We start from the raw sequence: 21,326 nt of genomic DNA on the forward strand, positions 1-21,326 counted from the left end.
TTAATTGAGAGATGCTCTGGTTGTTGCTGGCTTGCAGCAGAGGGGCTTGTACTGTACCAGACCGGGCTAGATGGGCCCATGGGTCAGAGCCTGCACGCCAGGGGCCGAGCTGGGTTACCAGGGTAGATGGGCCCATGGGTCAGAGCCTGCATGCCAGGGGACGAGCCGGGATACCGTGCTAGATGGGCCCATGGGTCAGAGCCTGCATGCCAGGGGACGAGCTGGGATACCGGGCTAGTTGGGCCCATGGGTCAGAGCCTGCACGCCAGGGGGCAAGCCGGGATACCGGGGTAGATGGTCTGACCCGGGGCAGCAGTCCCTAAGATGTAGCTCGCCCCGGCTTGTGCAAAAAGGCCCCAGTAGCTTACGACTGTTACTCAGTGCAGTATGCATGGTAGTCAAATACTTGACGAGCATGAGTCCAGGACCCCAAGATAGGCAAGCTGGGCTGTCAGCCATCCACTTCCATGCTTCAGGGCATGAGCTGTCTGAGGGGGTCAGGTAGCATCTTCTGGCACCCCTTAAAACGGAAAGGCCCCATGCCCCATTCACTGCCCCCCGAGCCAGCCTGTGGGTCCGACAGCTGCAGACTCTGACTTGTTATTGTGTTACAGCGATTTCCACAATCCCAATCCAGGATCGGGGCCCCGTGGTGCTGGGCGCTGCGCAGACGCATGGTGAGAGGCTGTCCCCCGCCCTGACGAGCTGTTCCAAGGCTAGGAGGGGGGATCGTGGTCTCTCGTCTGACCTCCTGGGCGATGCTTCCCTGAAGGAATTCAAGTGGTTGAACCAGAGTGTGTCTAGTTCCTATAATAACAGACTTTAGCTCTTATCTAGCGCTTTCCAGCAGCATATCTCAGAGTGCTTTCCACAGGAGATCAGTATCATTATGGCCATTTAGAGTTAGGGAAACTGAGGCACAGGGAGGCAGCTTGCCCAATGCCAAGCTGGGAACAGAACCCAGTTCTCCTGTGTCCTGGTTCAGTGGGTTTCTAGCTTGTTTTCGTAAATGTCACACTTGAAATGGGGTTTTTTTTACCAATAATTTTTTTTTTTAGTTAAGTAGCATGTAGAGAAGCCCTGAATAGATAGAGGCTAAGTGGGGAAACCGAGGCACAGACGGAGGAAGTGACTTAACGCAGCTGGGCAGTGTCCATGTCCTCCGTCAAGCCAGACTTCCTCTGCTCCTAGTACAGACAATAAAGTTGAACGGGAATCTTTTGATGAATCGTTTCTTCATCGTCGGAAAGTGCCAACTTGTGAAATCCGAAAGCATTCAGAACAGGTCGGGCTTGGGGAATTTCCCGACTCGAACCAGATCCCGAGGCAGAGGGGTTTGAAACTCTCGAAATGAAAAGTTCTGGTCTGAAACAACTTTTAAAACTTGAACTCTCAAAAATGTTCTTGGGACGGGAGAAAGCTTGAAATTGTGGAAACAAAACGTTCCTGTTTTCTGCTTCGAAATGCCGTTTTGTTTAGAAATTTTAATGAATTAGACTGGGGAAAGGTTGAAGTTGGGAATATTTTCAACCTTGAAACTAGTCAAAATCGTGACTAGTTTTGAAATGTAAGCCAATTAGATCCCGAAAGGTGGAAATCAGGCCCATTTCAAGCCCATCGGACTGAAAAAGGTCGAAAGCATGCGCATTTTCTGCTGGAAAACTGGTCAGAATTGCAAATGGTTTTGAAACATGAGCTAATTAGACTTAAAGAAAAGTTGGGAAATGGTCCAAGTTGAAACCAAAGATTTAGAAATTCGCCAGAAGGTTTAGAAATTCGATTGGCCCAAAGTGGGGAAAAGAGAAAGTTTTGTCAGGCTGCAGCTATTGGTGAACTTTTGAGCTGTTTGCCCTGGCTCAAGCCGGGCAGGCTGGGGTGGGGATCCCGACCTTGCTGAAGTCTTTGCGGGACGGGAAATCCGTTTCCTGGCCTGCGGGAACGGTGCGTCCCGTGTGGGGCGGGAGGTGCAGCAGCCTGTGGGGTCTGGGCGCCGCCTTCTGCAGTGTCTGCTTTTGCATCCCTTCCCAGTGGCTGGCGAGGAGGAGGTGGACGGCTACGAGACGGACCACCAGGACTACTGTGAAGTGTGCCAACAGGGCGGCGAGATCATCCTCTGTGACACCTGCCCCAGGGCCTACCACCTGGTGTGTCTGGACCCCGAACTCGACAAGGCGCCCGAGGGCAAATGGAGCTGTCCCCACTGTGTAAGCCGCCCTCTGTTCCTTCCTGGCCGCCCCCCTCGCTCCCTGACCCCCTGCCCGCCTAGGTACCATCCCTGTGCCCTGTTGAGACCCCCGCCGCCTTTCCCAGAAGGGACTGGTGCGTTTTGGGTGCTACTTACAGGTGTCCGTCCTGAGAAATGGGTGCCCTGTGAGGCGTCTCACTTGTGATCACGGTGACCCAGAGGGGTAGCGGCTGCTGAAAAGCTGGCTGGCCTGACTCGGTTTCCCTGGGCAGGATGCTAGAATTTGTAGAGAAGAGAGTCAAGCTTCCTCTGAAAGAGGGTATTGATTTGTGCAGGCCATTTGCGTCCCGCCTGTCCCGCGCCTGGCGTCGGGTCTCTGGGCGCGCGCGTCCCGCCGGGGGCCTGTCCCGCGCCTGGCGTCGGGTCTCTGGGCGCGCGCGTCCCGCCGGGGGCCTGTCCCGCGCCTGGCGTCGGGTCTCTGGGCGCGCGCGTCCCGCCGGGGACCTGTCCCGCGCCTGACGTCGGATCACTGGGCGCACGCGTCCCGCCGGGGGCCTGTCCCGCGCCTGACGTCGGGTCTCTGGCCGCGCGCGTCCCGCCGGGGGCCTGTCCCGCGCCTGGGGTCGGGTCTCTGGCCGCGCGCGTCCCGCCGGGGGCCTGTCCCGCGCCTGGGGTCGGGTCTCTGGCCGCGCGCGTCCCGCCGGGGACCTGTCCCGCGCCAGGCGTCGGATCACTGGGCGCGTGCGTCCCGCTGGGGGCCTGTCCCGCGCCTGGCATCGGGTCTCTGGTGGGCGCGTGCGTCCCGCCGGGGGCCTGTCCCGCGCCTGGCGTCGGGTCTCTGGGCGCGTGCGTCCCGCCGGGGGCCTGTCCCGCGCCTGGCGTCGGGTCTCTGGTGGGCGCGTGCGTCCCGCCGGGGGCCTGTCCCGCCCCTGGCGTCGGGTCTCTGGTGGGCGCGTGCATCCCGCCGGGGGCCTGTCCCGCACCTGGCGTCGGGTCTCTGGGCGCGTGCGTCCCGCCGGGGGCCTGTCCCGCGCCTGGCGTCGGGTCTCTGGTGGGCGCGTGCGTCCCGCCGGGGGCCTGTCCCGCGCCTGGCGTCGGGTCTCTGGCCGCGTGCGTCCCGCCGGGGGCCTGTCCCGCGCCTGGCGTCGGGTCTCTGGGCGTGTGCGTCCCGCCGGGGGCCTGTCCCGCCCCTGGCGTCGGGTCTCTGGGCGCGTGCGTCCCGCCGGGGGCCTGTCCCGCGCCTGGCGTCGGGTCTCTGGTGGGCGCGTGCGTCCCGCCGGGGGCCTGTCCCGCGCCTGGCGTCGGGTGTCTGGGCGCGTGCGTCCCGCCGGGGGCCTGTCCCGCGCCTGGCGTCGGGTCTCTGGGCGCGTGCGTCCCGCCGGGGGCCTGTCCCGCGCCTGGCGTCGGGTCTCTGGGCCCGTGCGTCCCGCCGGGGGCCTGTCCCGCGCCTGGCGTCGGGTCTCTGGGCCCGTGCGTCCCGCCGGGGGCCTGTCCCGCGCCTGGCGTCGGGTCTCTGGGCCCGTGCGTCCCGCCGGGGGCCTGTCCCGCGCCTGGCGTCGGGTCTCTGGGCCCGTGCGTCCCGCCGGGGGCCTGTCCCGCGCCTGGCGTCGGGTCTCTGGGCACGTGCGTCCCGCCGGGGGCCTGTCCCGCGCCTGGCGTCCGGTCTCTGGGCGCGTGCCTCCCGCCGGGGGCCTGTCCCGCGCCTGGCGTCCGGTCTCTGGGCGCGTGCGTCCCGCTTGGCACCCGCCCCCGTCTGACCGGCTGCCTCGCTCCTCCCGCAGGAGAAGGAGGGGGTGCAGTGGGAAGCCAAGGAGGAAGACGAGGAGTACGAGGAGGAGCTGGAGGAGGAAGGCGAGAAGGAGGAGGAGGACGACCACATGGAGTACTGCCGGGTCTGCAAGGACGGCGGGGAGCTGCTGTGCTGTGATGCCTGTATCTCCTCCTACCACATCCACTGCCTCAACCCGCCGCTGCCCGAGATCCCCAACGGCGAATGGCTCTGCCCCCGCTGCACGGTAGGGCGCCCAGGCGGACGAGAGCCAGGCCCCCTCCTGCACCGTCTGGTGCCCCAGGCTCAGCTCCGCCTCTCGGCGTGGAGATCTCTGCATTGTGCAGCATCCCGTGGGATCCCAGAGAGACGTGGAGTTCATGGGCATGGGGAGAGCTGCAAAAATTGAGCAGAGATGCGGCCGCCTCTGGGGCAGGGCGGCTGGTTGTCCAGGGACCCCTTGCTCAGCGTTGAGATGCAGCCACCTCTGGGGTGGGGCGGCTGGTTACCCAGGGACCCCTTGCTCAGTGTTGAGATGCGGCCACCTCTGGGGCGGGGCGCATCAGCTGTTCTGAGAGAGGATGACCAAACCTAACAGGGCCCTTTTAGGACAGGAAGTGGAGTCCTGCCCAGAGCGCAAGGGGGCAGCAGACCCTGCGGGGACCGGGGGGAGCCGGCGCTGAATCCGAGCGGGACCCGGTGCCCGGGTGGGGGAGCGCGGCGTGCCTGACTCCCCCTCCGTCCCCTCCGCAGTGCCCCGTGCTGAAGGGCCGGGTGCAGAAGATCCTGCACTGGCGCTGGGGGGAGCCGCCCCCGCCCGTGCTGGTGCCCCGGCCGCCCGACGCCGACCCGGACGAGCCCTCGCCCAAGCCGCTGCAGGGGCGCTCGGAGCGGGAGTTCTTCGTCAAGTGGGTCGGCCAGTCCTACTGGCACTGCTCCTGGGCCAAGGAACTGCAGGTAGATCTCCGGGGCGGGCGGGGGGGGGGGGCGTGTGTGGGCTGGGGGGGTGCCTGGGGGTCTGCGCAGAGCCTGGCATACCCAAGCGCCTCACCCCCCCTTTCCTCTTCCCTCCCCGGCCCGCCGGGCGCCCAGCTGGAGATCTTCCACCTGGTGATGTATCGCAACTACCAGCGGAAGAATGACATGGACGAGCCGCCCCCGCTGGACTACGGCTCCGGCGAGGACGACGGCAAGAGCGAGAAGCGGAAGAGCAAAGACCCGCTCTACGCCCAGATGGAGGAGCGCTTCTACCGCTACGGCATCAAGCCCGAGTGGATGGCCATCCACCGCATCATCAACCACAGGTGGGCCGGGGCGAGGCCCTGGGGGTGCCCCCCGCGCTGCCCCGGGGCCCTGGGGGTGCCCCCTGTGCTGCCTCAGGGCCCTGGGGGTGCCCATGCCCGCCCCCACACACTGCCCTGGGGGTGTCGCCCCCTGCTCTGCCCCGGGGCCCTGGGGGTGTCCCCCCCCGCCCCCCCTCACTGCCCTGGGGGTGTCCCCGTCCGCCCCCCGCTCTGCCCCGGGGCCCTGGGGGTGTCCCAGTCCGCCCCCCCTCACTGCCCCGGGGCCCTGGGGGTGTCCCCATCCGCCCCCCGGCACTGCCCCGGGGCCCTGGGGGTGTCCCCGTCCGCCCCCCGCTCTGCCCCGGGGCCCTGGGGGTGTCCCCGTCCGCCCCCCGCTCTGCCCCGGGGCCCTGGGGGTGTCCCAGTCCGCCCCCCCTCACTGCCCCGGGGCCCTGGGGGTGTCCCCGTCCGCCCCCCGGCACTGCCCCGGGGCCCTGGGTGTGCCCACGTCCGCCCCCCGCTCTGCCCCGGGGCCCTGGGGGTGTCCCCGTCCGCCCCCCGGCACTGCCCCGGGGCCCTGGGTGTGCCCACGTCCGTCCCCCGCTCTGCCCCGGGGCCCTGGGGGTGTCCCCGTCCGCCCCCCACTCTGCCCCGGGGCCCTGGGGGTCTCCACATCTGGGTGTCCCTCACCGGCTCCCTCCCCGGGCAGCATCGACAAGAAGGGGAACTACCACTACCTGGTGAAGTGGCGCGACCTGCCCTACGACCAGTCCACGTGGGAGGAGGACGAGCTGGCCATCCCCGACTTCGACTTCCACAAGCATGCCTACTGGAGGCACAGGTACCCGCGGGGGCGGCGCCGGAGGGGGGCGCGGGGAGGAAATCCTGAGCCCCGAGGCCCCAAGAAGGGGGTGGCTGGAAACCGGCCGGCCCCGGGTTTCGGCTTGAAACAAGGCGAAGGATTTTCGGCGGCGCGAAGCTCGGGAACAAAAAAACCGAACCGGCTTCGGGACTGCGCTTGATCCGTTTACGGGGCGAGGGGACTGGGGGGCGTTTCCCAGCCAGGGGCGGCTCGCCTCGTCCATTCCCTGCTGTGGCGGGGGCTGCCGGGGCCCCCCCCGCGGTCTGTCCCGTTCGCCGCCGGTTACCTCGCCCCGGTTACCTCGCCGCCTGCACTGCCGGATCGGTTCCTAATCCTGCTCTCACCCGCCCAGGGAGCTGATCATGGGCGAGGACCCGGCCCAGCCCCGGAAGTACAAGAAGAAGAAGAAAGAGATGCCGGCCGAGGGCCCCCCGAACTCCCCCACCAACGACGTGAGTGTGTGTCCCCAGGGCAGCGGTTTCAGGGAGGGGGAGCCGGATGCTGGAGGCGCCCGGGAGCTGGGGTGGCAGAGCAGCGTCATGGGGGGCCGGCCGGGGAGCCCCGGGGCGTGGCCCCCTTGGCTTCCCCCCCGGGGGAAAGGGCTGAGATGGAGAGCCACTCGGCCTCCCGGCGCTCCTGCCGGTGGAGAACTGGATGGGGCTCGGTGATAGGAGTGTGTGTGGGGGGGACGGTGGGTAACTGACTCCGTGTGTGTTTGTGTGTGTAGATTTGTGTGTGGGATGGTGGGTCACTGACTTTGTGTGTGTGTCTATGAGAGAGCTCTGAATCGCTGGGCCTGGGGGTTGTGATTTGTGATTTCTGTGTCCACCCGCCTGTGCGTGCACTAATTCATGTGGTGGCGGCGTGGGGTTGTGATTGTGGCTGGCTGGTTTGCTGTGTGTGTGTGGGTGCTTTGGAGCGTTGTGAGTGCGTGATCCATGGGGTGGGCCCGCCCTGTCGCACGTCTGTTTGTTCCCGCATTTGAGCCTGGTTTGCTGTGGGTGTGGTGGGGTGGATTTTGGTGTCTTTGTGCGTGTCTGCCTGTAGACGCCAGCAGTTGCGGCGTGGGGTTGTGACTGTGTGTGACTGGTTGGCAGGGTGTGGGGTTGTCGTTAGTGGGGTTGTGCCGGGGTGGATTTCTGTCCGTGCCCACCTGTACGTATGTGATTGGCCCTGGCTGCGTGTGTTTCAGTGAGGGTGGCTGCCGCCGGGGGTTGTGGTTGTGTGGATCTGTTGTGGTTGTGTGCGCCTTCCTGCTTGAGTGTGTCCGATCTCGGGGTTTGCGGCATGATAGCGTGCGGGGTTCTGACTGTGTGTGATGGTTGTCTGTGGCTACGTGTGCCCACGCACAAGCCTGCGTGATACTTGTGTGAGTGTGTTAGATTGGTGTGGCTGTGTGTTGGGGACACCAGATCAGGGGAGCAGTTGTGTGCGATTGGGGACGTTTGCGTGTGGAGGGGCGGGGTTGTGATTTTTGTGGGTGTTGCCTGTGACTTGGGGCCTGGGTCGTTGTGGGATCTCGGCTTGGCAGGTGTGTGTGTCGGTTGCATGCTCAGGGTTGGGGAGCTGGCGTGAGTTTGGTCTGCGGATGGGGCAGGTTGTGTGATTTGGGAGTTGTGATTTTTTTGTGGTTTTGTGTGTGCAACTGAGCAGCAACCCCTGTGGGATATATGCAGGGTCGGGGGCTGGGAGCCAGGACTCCTGGGTTCTCTCCCCGGCTCTGGGAGGGGAGCAGGGACTGGTGGGTTAGAGCAGATGGGGGGCTGAGAGCCAGGACTCCTGGGTTCTCTCCCCTGCTCTGGGAGGAGAGTGGGAGCCAGTGCTTAGAGTAGGGGGGCTGGGAGCCAGGACTCCTGGGTTCTCTCCCCAGCTCTGGGAGGCGAGTGGGGGCTAGTGCATAGAGCAGGGGGGCTGGGAACCAGGACTCCTGGGTTCTCTCCCTGGCTCTGGGAGGAGAGTGGGGGGCTAGTGCTTAGAGCAAGCGGGCTGGGAGCCAGGACTCCTGGGTTCTCTCCCCGGCTCTGGGAGGGGAGTGGGGGTTGGTGGATTAGAGCAGGGGGGGCTGGGAGCCAGGACTCCTGGGTTCTCTCCCCTGCTCTGGGAGGAGAGTGGGAGCCAGTGCTTAGAGCAAGCGGGCTGGGAGCCAGGACTCCTGGGTTCTCTCCCCGGCTCTGGGAGGCGAGTGGGGGTTGGTGGATTAGAGCAGGGGGGGCTGGGAGCCAGGACTCCTGAGTCCCGTGGCTCACTCTGAAGGCAGCAGGCTCCCAGCTCTGCTCGGGGCGGTCCCTTGCTGTTCCCGGAGCCAGCCGCGGGAGGTCGGTAGCGAGACATCCCCCCCCAATCACCGGCTCCCTCTCTTGCCCTTCAGCCCACGGTGAAGTACGAGACCCAGCCGCGGTTCATCACCTCCACGGGCGGGACCCTGCACATGTACCAGCTGGAGGGACTCAACTGGCTGCGCTTCTCCTGGGCCCAGGGCACCGACACCATCCTGGCCGACGAGATGGGCCTGGGCAAGACCATCCAGACCATCGTCTTCCTCTACTCCCTCTACAAGGAGGTAACGTCGCCGGGGGAAAGAGCCAGCCGCCCCACCCCAGAGGTGGCCGCATCTCGGCGCCGGGTGAGGGGTCCCTGTGTCAGCAGCCGCCCCATCCCAGAGGTGGCCGCATCTCGGCGCCGGGCGAGGGGTCCCTGGGTCACCGGCCGCCCCGCCCCAGAGCTGGCTGCATCTCGGCGCCGGGCGAGGGGTCCCTGGGTCACCGGCCACCCCGCCCCAGAGGTGGCCGCATCTCGGCGCCCCTGTAAAAGCCACTCTTTTCTCTGCCCCCTAACCCCCTGGGTGTCTCTCTCTGCCCAGGGTCACACCAAAGGCCCCTTCCTGGTCAGCGCCCCGCTCTCCACCATCATCAACTGGGAGCGGGAGTTCCAGATGTGGGCGCCCAAGTTCTACGTGGTGACCTACACGGGCGACAAGGACAGCCGCTCCATCATCCGCGAGAACGAGTTCTCCTTCGAGGACAACGCCATGAAGGGCGGGAAGAAGGCTTTCAAGATGAAGGTGAGGACCCCCCCGCCCTGAGCTGCGTGTGCCTGGTTATTCTCATTGGGCAGGGGAGCCAGGACTCCTGGGTTCTCTCCCCGGCTCTGGGAGGGGAGTGGGGGCTGGTGGTTAGAGCAGGGGGGGCTGGGAGCCAGGACTCCTGGGTTCTCTCCCGGCTCTGGGAGGGGAGTGGGGGCTGGTGGTTAGAGCAGGAGTGCTGGGAGTCCGGACTCCTGGGTTCTCTCCCGGCTCTGGGAGGGGAGTGGGGGTCTGGTGGTTAGAGCAGGGATGCTGGGAGCCAGGACTCCTGGGTTCTCTCCCAGCTCTGGGAGGGGAGTGGGGTCTACTGGTTAGAGCAGGGGGGGCTGGGAGCCAGGACTCCTGGGTTCTCTCCCGGCTCTGGGAGGGGAGTGGGGGTCTGGTGCTTAGAGCAGGGATGCTGGGAGCCAGGACTCCTGGGTTCTCTCCCAGCTCTGGGAGGGGAGTGGGGTCTACTGGTTAGAGCAGGGTAGTGGTTGGGAGCCAGGACTCCTGGGTTCTCTCTCGGTTCTGGGAGGGGAGTGGGGGCTGGTGGTTAGAGCAGGGGGGGCTGGGAGCCAGGACTCCTGGGTTCTCTCCCGGCTCTGGGAGGGGAGTGGGGGCTGGTGGTTAGAGCAGGAGTGCTGGGAGTCCGGACTCCTGGGTTCTCTCCCGGCTCTGGGAGGGGAGTGGGGGCTGGTGGTTAGAGCAGGAGTGCTGGGAGTCCGGACTCCTGGGTTCTCTCCCGGCTCTGGGAGGGGAGTGGGGGTCTGGTGGTTAGAGCAGGGATGCTGGGAGCCAGGACTCCTGGGTTCTCTCCCAGCTCTGGGAGGGGAGTGGGGTCTACTGGTTAGAGCAGGGGGGGCTGGGAGCCAGGACTCCTGGGTTCTCTCCCGGCTCTGGGAGGGGAGTGGGGGCTGGTGGTTAGAGCAGGAGTGCTGGGAGTCCGGACTCCTGGGTTCTCTCCCGGCTCTGGGAGGGGAGTGGGGGTCTGGTGGTTAGAGCAGGGATGCTGGGAGCCAGGACTCCTGGGTTCTCTCCCAGCTCTGGGAGGGGAGTGGGGTCTACTGGTTAGAGCAGGGGGGGCTGGGAGCCAGGACTCCTGGGTTCTCTCCCGGCTCTGGGAGGGGAGTGGGGGTCTGGTGCTTAGAGCAGGGATGCTGGGAGCCAGGACTCCTGGGTTCTCTCCCGGCTCTGGGAGGGGAGTGGGGGCTGGTGGTTAGAGCAGGAGTGCTGGGAGTCCGGACTCCTGGGTTCTCTCCCGGCTCTGGGAGGGGAGTGGGGGTCTGGTGGTTAGAGCAGGGATGCTGGGAGCCAGGACTCCTGGGTTCTCTCCCAGCTCTGGGAGGGGAGTGGGGTCTACTGGTTAGAGCAGGGGGGGCTGGGAGCCAGGACTCCTGGGTTCTCTCCCGGCTCTGGGAGGGGAGTGGGGGTCTGGTGCTTAGAGCAGGGATGCTGGGAGCCAGGACTCCTGGGTTCTCTCCCAGCTCTGGGAGGGGAGTGGGGTCTACTGGTTAGAGCAGGGTAGTGGTTGGGAGCCAGGACTCCTGGGTTCTCTCTCGGTTCTGGGAGGGGAGTGGGGGCTGGTGGTTAGAGCAGGGGGGGCTGGGAGCCAGGACTCCTGGGTTCTCTCCCGGCTCTGGGAGGGGAGTGGGGGCTGGTGGTTAGAGCAGGGGGGGCTGGGAGCCAGGACTCCTGGGTTCTCTCCCGGCTCTGGGAGGGGAGTGGGGGCTGGTGGTTAGAGCAGGGGGGGCTGGGAGTCCGGACTCCTGGGTTCTCTCCCGGCTCTGGGAGGGGAGTGGGGGTCTGGTGGTTAGAGCAGGGATGCTGGGAGCCAGGACTCCTGGGTTCTCTCCCAGCTCTGGGAGGGGAGTGGGGTCTACTGGTTAGAGCAGGGGGGGCTGGGAGCCAGGACTCCTGGGTTCTCTCCCGGCTCTGGGAGGGGAGTGGGGGTCTGGTGCTTAGAGCAGGGATGCTGGGAGCCAGGACTCCTGGGTTCTCTCCCAGCTCTGGGAGGGGAGTGGGGTCTACTGGTTAGAGCAGGGTAGTGGTTGGGAGCCAGGACTCCTGGGTTCTCTCTCGGTTCTGGGAGGGGAGTGGGGGCTGGTGGTTAGAGCAGGGGGGGCTGGGAGCCAGGACTCCTGGGTTCTCTCCCGGCTCTGGGAGGGGAGTGGGGGCTGGTGGTTAGAGCAGGGGGGGCTGGGAGCCAGGACTCCTGGGTTCTCTCCCGGCTCTGGGAGGGGAGTGGGGGCTGGTGGTTAGAGCAGGGTGGTGGTTGGGAGCCAGGACTCCTGGGTTCTATTGTCAGCTCCTGTCACCTTCCTGTGCCTGTGTCTCCGGGCGGGAAGCGCGGCTCACCGTGCTCGGGGCTTGCAGGGCCCTGAGGCTGGGCTGGGGAGGCGCAGGGTGTGAGCGGGGCTGGGGATCACTGATGGGGCTGCCCGTGGCTCGGGGTCCCCGGCTCATTAGCCGCCAGGGCTCATCCCCGGTGGGGGTCCCGGCCCGGCTGCTGCTCCACCCACTCACCCGGCCCGGCCTTTCCCTGCAGAGGGAAGCTCAGGTGAAGTTCCACGTGCTGCTCACGTCCTACGAGCTGGTCACCATTGACCAGGCGGCGCTGGGCTCCATCCGCTGGGCCTGCCTGGTGGTGGACGAGGCTCATCGGCTGAAGAACAACCAGTCCAAGGTACCGGCATGGAGCGGGGAGTGGGGGCTGGGGGGCTAGAGCAGGGGGGCTGGGAACCAGGACTCCTGGGTTCTCTCCCTGGCTCTGGGAGGGCAGTGGGGGCTGGTGCTTAGAGCAGGGGGGGCTGGGAGCCAGGACTCCTGGGTTCTCTCCCTGGCTCTAGGAGGGGAGTGGGGGCTGGTGCTTAGAGCAGGGGATGCTAGGAGCCAGGACTCCTGGGTTCTCTCCCCAGGTGCCGGAGGGGAGCAGGGGCTGGTGGGTCAGAGCAGGGGGCTGGGAGCCAGGACTCCTGGGTTCTCTCCCTGGCTCTGGGAGGGGAGTGGGGGCTGGTGCTTAGAGCGGGGGGTGCTAGGAGCCAGGACTCCTGGGTTCTCTCCCTGGCTCTGGGAGGGGAGTGGGGGCTGGTGGTTAGAGCAGGGGGGCTGGAAGCCAGGACTCCTGGGTTCTCTCCCTGGCTCTAGGAGGGCAGTGGGAGCTGGGGGCTTCAGCTCTTTCTCTGCTGGCTTGCCAAGCTCTCTGAGCTCCCTGCACAGCACCCTTGGGCTGCCCCCACTGGTGTCTGGAGGAGTGGGGTGGGGGCTGCAAGCCTCTGACACCCCCCGCGCCCCTCCCAGTTCTTCAGGGTGCTGAACGGTTACAAGATTGACCACAAGCTGCTGCTGACGGGGACGCCGCTGCAGAACAACCTGGAGGAGCTCTTCCACCTGCTCAACTTCCTCACGCCGGAGCGCTTCAAGTACGTCAGCCCCCCGCTGCCCCACACGAGACCCCTGCCCTGACCCCCTGGGGCGCCGCAGGGAGCCAGGACATGGCTTCGTGCTGGGAGATCCCCCTCCCTGACCCCCTGGGGCCCTTAAGGGAGCTGGGACACGGGCTCGTGCTGGGAATTTCACTCCACCCTCCTTCCTGGCACATGCACCCTGTGCCCCTCACCTTCAAGAAGACCCCTCCCACCCCGATTTGCCTCCACCTTGCCTGGGCATCACCCCACCTTGGTTGGCTTGGTTTGGCGTGGGGGGGTGTAGGAAAGTCACGCCTCATGACCCCTAGGAGTATGGGAGCTCACACCCGTGGCAGCGCAGCAAGGGTCGGTGGCGTGCTCTGCTGGGGATGTGAGACCCCAGGCCCCTTGGGTCCAATCCCCCTAGTGAAGCAGGATAGGGCTGGGGACACCAGAGGGGTGCCATGCTGCAGGGCGGGGGCTGGCGGGGCTTGGCATGGGGCGGTGCTGCATGCCGGGAGGTTGGCCCGGGCCCGGCCAGGGAGGCTGGCAATGCTGCCGGGGCGGGGGGCCCAGGCTAACCCGGCCCCGTCCGCCTGTCCCCGCAGTAACCTGGAGGGCTTCCTGGAGGAGTTTGCCGACATCTCCAAGGAGGACCAGATCAAGAAGCTGCACGACCTGCTCGGCCCTCACATGCTGCGGCGCCTCAAGGCCGACGTCTTCAAGAACATGCCGGCCAAGACGGAGCTGATCGTGCGTGTGGAGCTGAGCCCCATGCAGAAGTAACCGCCTCTGTCTGGGGGAGGGTTAGGGCGGCGCTCGGGGGGCGCGGTGGGGCAGGGAGTGGGGCGGGGGGCTCAGTGGCGGGCATCGGAGATAGGGGCATAGGATGTGGTGTGGATGGGATTGGAGAGCCGTTCCCTGCCTGGCACTGTGTGAGTGTGTTGGGGTACGTGGTGAGAGCAGGGGCCGGGGCTGGGAGCCCGGACTCCTGGGTTCTCTCCCCGGCTCTGGGAGCGGTCTAGTGGTCAGAGCAGGGGGGCTGGGAGCCAGGACTCTCTGCCCTTCCACACTGCTGGGGAGCAGGCTCCGGGGCAGTGGCAGGGCCCAGCCTCACCCTCCCTCCCGCTCCCTGCTCAGGAAATACTACAAATACATCCTGACCCGCAACTTCGAGGCCCTGAACTCCCGGGGAGGCGGCAACCAGGTCTCCTTGCTCAACATCATGATGGACCTCAAGAAGTGCTGTAACCACCCCTACCTCTTTCCTGTGGCTGCGATGGTACGTCCCGCCCGTCGCTGGGGAGGAGTCTGGGGAGACCCTGGTGTACCCCGGAGCATGTGGGCCCATTGGTAACGTCCCACCTGTCCCGGGGGAGCAGAGGAGTCTGGGGAGACCCCGGTGTACCCCAGAGGGTGTGGGCGCGTTGATACATCCTGCCCGTCCAAGGCGTGTGTGTGGGGGTGTCAGGCAGACCATGGTTCATCCCGGAAGGCAAGGGCTTGGACCCAGGAGGCGGAGTCAATGAAGCTGGGTGGAGCTTTATATGCAGATTAGGCCCCATGGATGCATTCTACGACTTCGCATCGATTTTGGTCCGGAAAGAATCCTTTGAAAGAAACGTATCAAAATGGAAACATTTTTTTAAAACGTTGGAAAGGATTTTACAGGATTGAACGACGGGAAGATTAGCGGGAGCAGCCTGGGGGCAGGGGGGCAGAAAACGAGTGAATTTGATTTAAAAACCAACGTGGTGGGGGAGGGAAAATCTTTCATTGGGGGCGACGGAGACGAGTTGTCGGGGCTGGGAGAGGGACGCGGAGAATCACCGTCGAGTAGCGTAAGGCGTTAGCCGCCGTGGGGAGGAAAGCTGTGGGGTTTCCGGCGGGGTGGCTGAGGATTTGGGGCTGGGCGCCGTCCCATTACCCGCCCTCCGCTGGGATCTGTCCCTAAGATCTCCCCTTAGCAGTGCCCGGAATCAGCCCCGGCCCTGCCTGGGCATGACGGGGGCGTTTTCGGAGCTGAACAGCTGCCATCTTGGCCTCGCCAGGAATCCCCCAAGCTGCCCAGCGGTGCCTATGAGGGCGGCGCCCTCATCAAATCCTCCGGCAAGCTGATGCTGTTACAGAAGATGCTGCGGAAGCTGAAGGAGCAGGGCCATCGGGTGCTGATCTTCTCTCAGGTGAGGCGGGCCGAGGGACCGGCGCGGGTGGCGTCGGCCGGGGCCTGTGTGTTAATTCGCAGCCTCGTGCGGGTGACACGTACGTGGTGTCTTTCCTCTGATGCCCAAATGCCTCGGGGTCATTAACCACCCCGCACCAGGCTTCGGAGGGCGCAAACCCAGGCGTCCTGGGGCGTTCCGGCCCTGGGCAATTCCATCCTGCCCGATGGATCCCCTCTCAGACGGATACAGCAGCCTCCCTCGTGTCCCGTCTGAAACTCCTGCACAGCCAGGGGTGGTTAAATAGGGGCTGCCCTGCCCCAGAGGTGGCTGCATCTCAGCCCCGGGCGAGGGGTCCCTGAGTAACCAATTGCCCTGCCCCAGAGGTGGCCGCATCTCAGCGCCGGGTGAGGGGTCCCTGGGTAACTAGCCGCCCCGCCCCAGAGGTGGCTGCATCTCAGTGCCCGGCAAGGGATCCCTGTTTTCGGAGCCCAGCATTGACCACCCTCATCTCCCCTGAATGTTCAGATGACGAAAATGCTGGACCTGCTGGAGGATTTCCTGGACTACGAAGGCTACAAGTACGAGCGGATCGACGGTGGGATCACTGGGACGTTGCGGCAGGAAGCCATTGACAGATTCAACGGTACGAATCCTCCTGCCCAGACCCCCCTGACTGAGATTGGGGCCTCGTCGCGCCGTGCCGTGCCCAGACCCCCCTGACCAAGATCGGGGGCCCATCGCGCCAGGTGCTGCCCAGGGAGGTGGTGCCGAGTGACAGTGACGTTGCGAGTTGACACCTCCGGCCTGGGCCCCATGATCCCCGCAGCCCGGGCCCGGGCCAGCGAGAGCCCCCCTGTGGCGAGTTGGGGGAAGTCAGCTGTTGCAGAGACTTGCCTTGGCAGCTGCGGCCAGTTTGGTTCGTTAGCGTCCTGCTCTCGTCAGGGAGGAGATTCCAACCTGGCCCCCTCTGCCCCAGTCCCACCAGTGCCCAGGGTCATGGTCCCAGACAGCAAGAGCTTTGATGGTTCCAGATGGGGGCGGGTTCTTGCCCATGCGGGGAGGCTGGGATTTCCCCCGGGTGACCCGTGCTATCTCTCCCCCAGCTCCCGGGGCCCAGCAGTTCTGCTTCCTGCTCTCGACCCGGGCCGGGGGTTTGGGCATCAACCTGGCCACCGCAGACACGGTGGTCATCTTCGATTCGGACTGGAACCCCCACAACGACATTCAGGTGAGTTCCCCGCGGCGCCACGCCCCCAGGGCGGGCAGCTGGGGGGCAGGCGAGGATTCCCCTTGCCCAGGATGGCTGCCAAGGAGACCCAGGCCCGGAGGACCCACCTGGCTCCTTCTTCCTGAGCCCCAGGTTGCATCTCTGGCTCCGGAATAGCTCTGTGACCATCCATGGAACCTCGCCACTTTACCCCCGTCAGGGGAGAGGCCCTTCTCTTGGGGGGCGCCGTGAAGGGGAATCTGGGAAACAGTTGGCTGGCCAGAGAGGTGCCCCTGGGGCAGGGTGGGTGGTGAGATAGAGCCAGAGGGGACTCCGTGTCTCGGGTGGATGGACTCAGGCAGAGAGTTGCCCCGGAGGACGGGGTAGGTAGATCTTTGCCTCTGAGATGGGTTGGGTGGATCCAGGTCACGGGGAGGGAGGGAGGCATGGAAGGGACAGGCCGGCTTCCCTGGGAGGGTGGGTCAGATGAACGGATGGGCAGGCGGGTGGGTCGGGGTGGGGGATGGGTAGGCGGGGAGGTGGGCGGGTGGGTCGGGTGGATGGATGGATGGTTGGGCGGACAGGGAGGCAGGTGGGTGGGTCAGGCGGATGGTTGTCAGGCAGACCGGGAGATGGGTGGGTTGGGCAGACGGGGAGGTGGGCAGGGAGCCAGGCCGACGGATGGATGGGCAGATGGGTCGGACGGACGGGGAGGCGGGTCAGGCGGACGGGGAGATGGGAGGGTGGGGAGGCAGGCTGATGGATGGATGGGCGAACGGGGAGGCAGGTGGGTGGGTTGGGCGGATGGGGAAGCGGGTGGGTGGGTCGGATGGACGGGGAGATGGGCAGGTGGCGGGGGCGGGTGAGTTGGGCGGGGAGGCAGGCCGATGGGGAGGCGGGCGGGTGGGTGGGTCGGGCGGACGGGGAGATGGGAGGGTGGGGAGGCAGGCCGATGGACGGATGGGCGAACGGGGAGGCGGGCGGGTGGGTTGGGTGGATGGGCGATTGAGCGGATGGGGAGGCGGGCGGGTGGGTTGGGTGGGTGGATGGATGGGCGGGCGGATAGGGAGGCGGGCAGGTGGTTGGGCGGCTGGGGAAGCGGGCGGGTGGGTTGGGCTGATGGATGGATGCTCGGCGGACAGGGAGGCAGGTGGGTGGGTCAGGAGGATGATTGTCAGGCAGACCGGGAGATGGGTGGGCGTGTGGGTTGGGTGGGTGGATAGGGAGGCGGGCGGGTGGTTGGCAGCTGGGGAGGCGGGTGGACGGGGAGGCAGGCGGGTGGGACGGGCGGACGGGGAGACGGACCGGCACCCCTGCATCTCACCCCACGCCCACCTGTCCGGCCCCGCAGGCCTTCAGCCGGGCTCACCGCATCGGCCAGGCCAACAAGGTGATGATCTACCGGTTCGTGACGCGGGCCTCGGTGGAGGAGCGGATCACGCAGGTGGCCAAGAGGAAGATGATGCTGACCCACCTGGTGGTGCGCCCGGGGCTGGGCTCCAAGGCCGGCAGCATGTCCAAGCAGGAGCTGGACGACATCCTGAAATTCGGCACCGAGGAGCTCTTCAAGGATGAGAACGAGGGTGAGGGGCGGCTGGGCGGGGTGGGGAGGACAGGAGTGGGGCTTGGCGGGGGAGGGTATGGCTGGGGAGGGTGTGGGGGTATAGGGGTAGGGTAGGGGATGGCTGGTGTGGGGGGTGAGGGATAAGGGTGGGGCTGCCTGGGGAGGAGGTTGGGGGATAGGGGGCGGAGGATGGGGTGGCTGGGGAGGGAGTTGGGGGATAGGAAGTAGAGGATGGGGTGGCTGGCTTGGGTTGTGTGGGGCAAGAGATGGGTGTGGGGCTCGGAGGCGGTGGGGGGTGGGGAAGGGGCTGGTGGGGCGGAGCTCAGAGGGGGCCAGCTGGGTGGCGGGAGGGAGGCAGGACTTGGAGGAGCCTGGGCTGTAGGGGGCACTGATTGGGGTGGGGAGGAAGCCAGGCTGAGGGACGGGGGCCCTGCGATCCCAGGGGGCGCGGAGCCTGGACCCCCCAGTGGGGGGAGGCGGGGCGGGGAGGGGAGCCCCACAGCCCTTGTTGCCCCCAGACTCGCCCCCTGGCTTCAGCCTCCCTGCGGGGGCCGCGGGTGGGGCTTGAGGGGCCCCCGCCCTGACGTGGGTCTGCGCCCCCCCCCCCAGGGGAGAACAAGGAAGAGGACAGCAGCGTGATCCACTACGACAACGAGGCCATCGCCCGGCTGCTCGACCGCAACCAGGATGCCACTGACGACGCTGACGTGCAGAACATGAACGAGTATCTCAGCTCCTTCAAGGTGGCGCAGTACGTGGTGCGGGAGGAGGACAAGGTGAGTCGGGGGGAGCCCGGGGCTGGAGCCGGGGGGGGCCCCGGCCCGGCCCGGCCCAGCCCCTCACCCCCGGCCTGCCTCGGCAGATCGAGGAGATCGAGCGGGAGATCATTAAGCAGGAGGAGAACGTGGACCCCGACTACTGGGAGAAACTCCTGCGCCATCACTACGAGCAGCAGCAGGAGGACCTGGCCCGGAACCTGGGGAAGGGCAAACGGGTCCGGAAACAGGTCAACTACAACGATGCTGCGCAGGAGGACCAAGGTCAGCACCCGTCGGTCCCTGCACTTGGGCGGGCAGGGCCGGGAGCGAGGGGCACGGGCAGAGCTGGGCTGGCAGGAGGCTGTGGGGCAGGACTGGAGACAGGGCAGGGCCAGCCGGAGCTGCTGTTATGGGTCCTCTCCTGTATCCCGCGGCTGAGAGGGGGAATTTGCATCCGCCCGGCGGGAGGGGCTGTTATTCCCACTCAGCGACGTTGGGGCGAGTGGGGGAGAAAACGAGTGTGTGGTGCAGATGGGGGTCCGGGGGGATTGGGGTGGTGTCCTTTTCGGGACAAACACACCTCACCCTTGTTACGCCTTCCGCCCTAGACCCACAATAGTAGTGAGCTCTGGTTTCCGGGATTGACGGGAGAATAGGTGCTGGGTGTAACTGGATGTGGTGTACGCTAGGAGGTACAGTTTTGGGCTGGGACGTCCAGGGTTCTGTTCCTGGCTTCGCCAGCGGCCGACCTTGAGCAAGGCCCCGCCCTGTGCCTCAGTTTCCCCATAATTCCGACCTCCTTGAGAGCTGCTGCTAAGAGCTACAGGATTAATAACCAAGATTAATAACCCGTCCTGCTTGAAATCGCTGCTGACCCTCAAAGCGGATGGAAATCTGCCTGCCGAGATGGAGAAGAAGTAACGTAATCTCCACGTGGAGAGGGAAATAGAGCGCGTTAAGTCGAGCGGCTGGGGTTGGAGGCAGGTACCTGCAGCCTGGAGATAGGATGCAGATTTCTCACCGCCAGGGGCAACAGCTTCCCCCACAGGTGGTGGATCCGCAGTAAGATCCACGCTAGCTCCCTGTCACGGAGTCTCCGGGCGATGCTCTGGAACTGCTCCCCACAAAGCCAGTCGGGACTCTGGGGCAGTCTCCTTTCTGTGAGCAGCCTGTCTGCAGGACACACAGGTCACCCGGCTTCCACCTTCCTGGGTCTGACCTCGGAGCATTCGGCATCCTCTGCCCCTCCGTGCGCTTCCCACAGCGAGTCCACCCATGTGGGGTCCTGGGGAAGCCAGAGGGTCCTGCCCCCCAACTCCGCAGTCAGACGTGACTCTCCGCCAGCCAGTAAAACAGAAGGTTTATTAGACGACAGGAACATGGTCTAAAACTGAGCTTGTAGGTGCAGAGAACAGGACCCCTCAGCTGGGTCCATTTTGGGGGGCAGTGAGCCAGACAACCCTGTCTGCCCTTCACTCCATGTCCCAGCCAGCCCCCAACTGAAACTCTCTCCAGCCCCCCCTCCTCTGGGCTTTGTTCCTTTCTGGGCCAGGAGGGCACCTGGTTCCTTTGTTCTCCAACACTTTAGCTCTCACCTTGCAGGGGGGAAGGTCCCAGGCCATCCGTGGCCAGGAAACAGGGTGTCGGCCATTGTCTGTGTCCAGACCCCTGCACACACTTGCCGTCTAGGGCTCTGCAATGATCATACACCCCCATCCCACCCCCTAGATACTTAAGAACTGCCTAGGGGAAACTGAGGCACCCCCACAGTATTCAGAGGAAATATTAAGAACAGTCCCACTTCGTCACACTCCCCCACAAGATATGGGCCCGGTGCAGGGATTCCTGGGTGTAATTGGTCTGTGACACACCCGAGGTCAGATCCGATCATCAGATTGTCCTCTCCAGGCCTATCAGTTCATGGCTCTCCCTGTGCAGGTCTTTAATGAGAACCAATCAGAAAACAGTCAATGTAGCAGTTTTCTGCCCGGAAAACACTGTTTTGTTTAAACCAAAATGTCTCGTGGAAAGGCGTCGATTTCAACGGGAAAATTTCAAAATGATTTGAATCAACATGGAGGGGGTCTCAGTTCATGTCATTTCGACTTTCTCATTGAGCTTCATTCCCTCTTTATAGCTCCTTTTGACTTTTAATTTTTAAACACTTAAACTTTTAATTTTCATATTATTTTTATATATGATATTTTGTATTTATATAATACTTTATATATTATAGTTGATAATAGTCAACTTTCAATTTTATCCATATATTAACAGTTAAGTTTTTCTCTATATACTTGATATTTAAATATGATCTCTAATATAAAATATTAACTATTAAAATATACATTTTAATTAAAATTTAATATTTATAGTATATTTAAAGTATAATAAAATCTTATCAGTTATACTTTAAATATACTATAAATACAATTAAAATAAATATATATAATTTTCTATTTTATTAAAATATTTTTGTAATTTAGATTAATACATTATATTTAAGATTTTCTATTATACTTTAAAAATAATACAGAGTATTAACTATTACAATAGATACAGATTTTATATTTATATCTACTTTAAATATAATACAAAGTATTAACTATTAACATCTATATCAAAATTTTATATTATACATTAAATATAATATTAACTATTCAATATATATTTATCTATTTTACTATAAAGTTATAAAGTATTATAAAGAAATCAGATAGGAACTATTAAAGTATACATTTATCTATTTTAATAGTTCTTTATTTAATTTCTGTATAGTTTAATAGTAAATAATTTATAGTAAAATGAAAATCATGACAATAAATAAAACATAATATTTTATAGTATACTTTGTTTTTTATATTTAATAGTTTATATTATCTAGAACATTTTAAATATAATCAGTATATAAATATAAGTTAATATTTTCCATAACACTTTACATTTAACATATACCGTTGTGAATATTTTATATTCTTTATAATACTTTCTATAGTATATTCAATATGCAAGACTTGGTGTGTGTGTGTGTGTGTGTGTGAAATATTTCACATGGATCGAGATCTG

General features: G+C 63.1%; 1 protein-coding gene across 11 annotated transcripts in view; it reads left to right on the plus strand.

The window, feature by feature from the left end:
• The window catches only part of CHD3 (chromodomain helicase DNA binding protein 3), a 61,603-nt gene that overhangs the window by 29,527 nt on the left and 10,750 nt on the right, over nucleotides 1–21,326 (plus strand). For 10 of the 11 annotated variants that reach the window (XM_084616214.1, XM_084616218.1, XM_084616217.1 and 7 more), the window contains exons 8-26: nucleotides 615–794; nucleotides 2,029–2,204; nucleotides 3,967–4,200; nucleotides 4,707–4,910; nucleotides 5,046–5,257; nucleotides 5,946–6,077; nucleotides 6,451–6,550; nucleotides 8,467–8,658; nucleotides 8,959–9,159; nucleotides 11,708–11,845; nucleotides 12,460–12,581; nucleotides 13,175–13,348; nucleotides 13,707–13,848; nucleotides 14,618–14,749; nucleotides 15,257–15,374; nucleotides 15,835–15,959; nucleotides 17,290–17,521; nucleotides 18,112–18,278; nucleotides 18,365–18,542. In XM_084616214.1, the coding sequence (XP_084472340.1) occupies nucleotides 615–794; nucleotides 2,029–2,204; nucleotides 3,967–4,200; nucleotides 4,707–4,910; nucleotides 5,046–5,257; nucleotides 5,946–6,077; nucleotides 6,451–6,550; nucleotides 8,467–8,658; nucleotides 8,959–9,159; nucleotides 11,708–11,845; nucleotides 12,460–12,581; nucleotides 13,175–13,348; nucleotides 13,707–13,848; nucleotides 14,618–14,749; nucleotides 15,257–15,374; nucleotides 15,835–15,959; nucleotides 17,290–17,521; nucleotides 18,112–18,278; nucleotides 18,365–18,542 (3,159 nt within the window). The remainder of the gene's footprint in view (nucleotides 1–614; nucleotides 795–2,028; nucleotides 2,205–3,966; nucleotides 4,201–4,706; nucleotides 4,911–5,045; nucleotides 5,258–5,945; nucleotides 6,078–6,450; nucleotides 6,551–8,466; nucleotides 8,659–8,958; nucleotides 9,160–11,707; nucleotides 11,846–12,459; nucleotides 12,582–13,174; nucleotides 13,349–13,706; nucleotides 13,849–14,617; nucleotides 14,750–15,256; nucleotides 15,375–15,834; nucleotides 15,960–17,289; nucleotides 17,522–18,111; nucleotides 18,279–18,364; nucleotides 18,543–21,326) is intronic. The other variant, XM_084616216.1, reaches the window with a different exon arrangement.

The sequence above is a fragment of the Lepidochelys olivacea genome (genome assembly GCF_965140295.1).
Source record: "Lepidochelys olivacea isolate rLepOli2 genome assembly, chromosome: 28".
Taxonomy (NCBI): domain Eukaryota; kingdom Metazoa; phylum Chordata; order Testudines; family Cheloniidae; genus Lepidochelys; species Lepidochelys olivacea.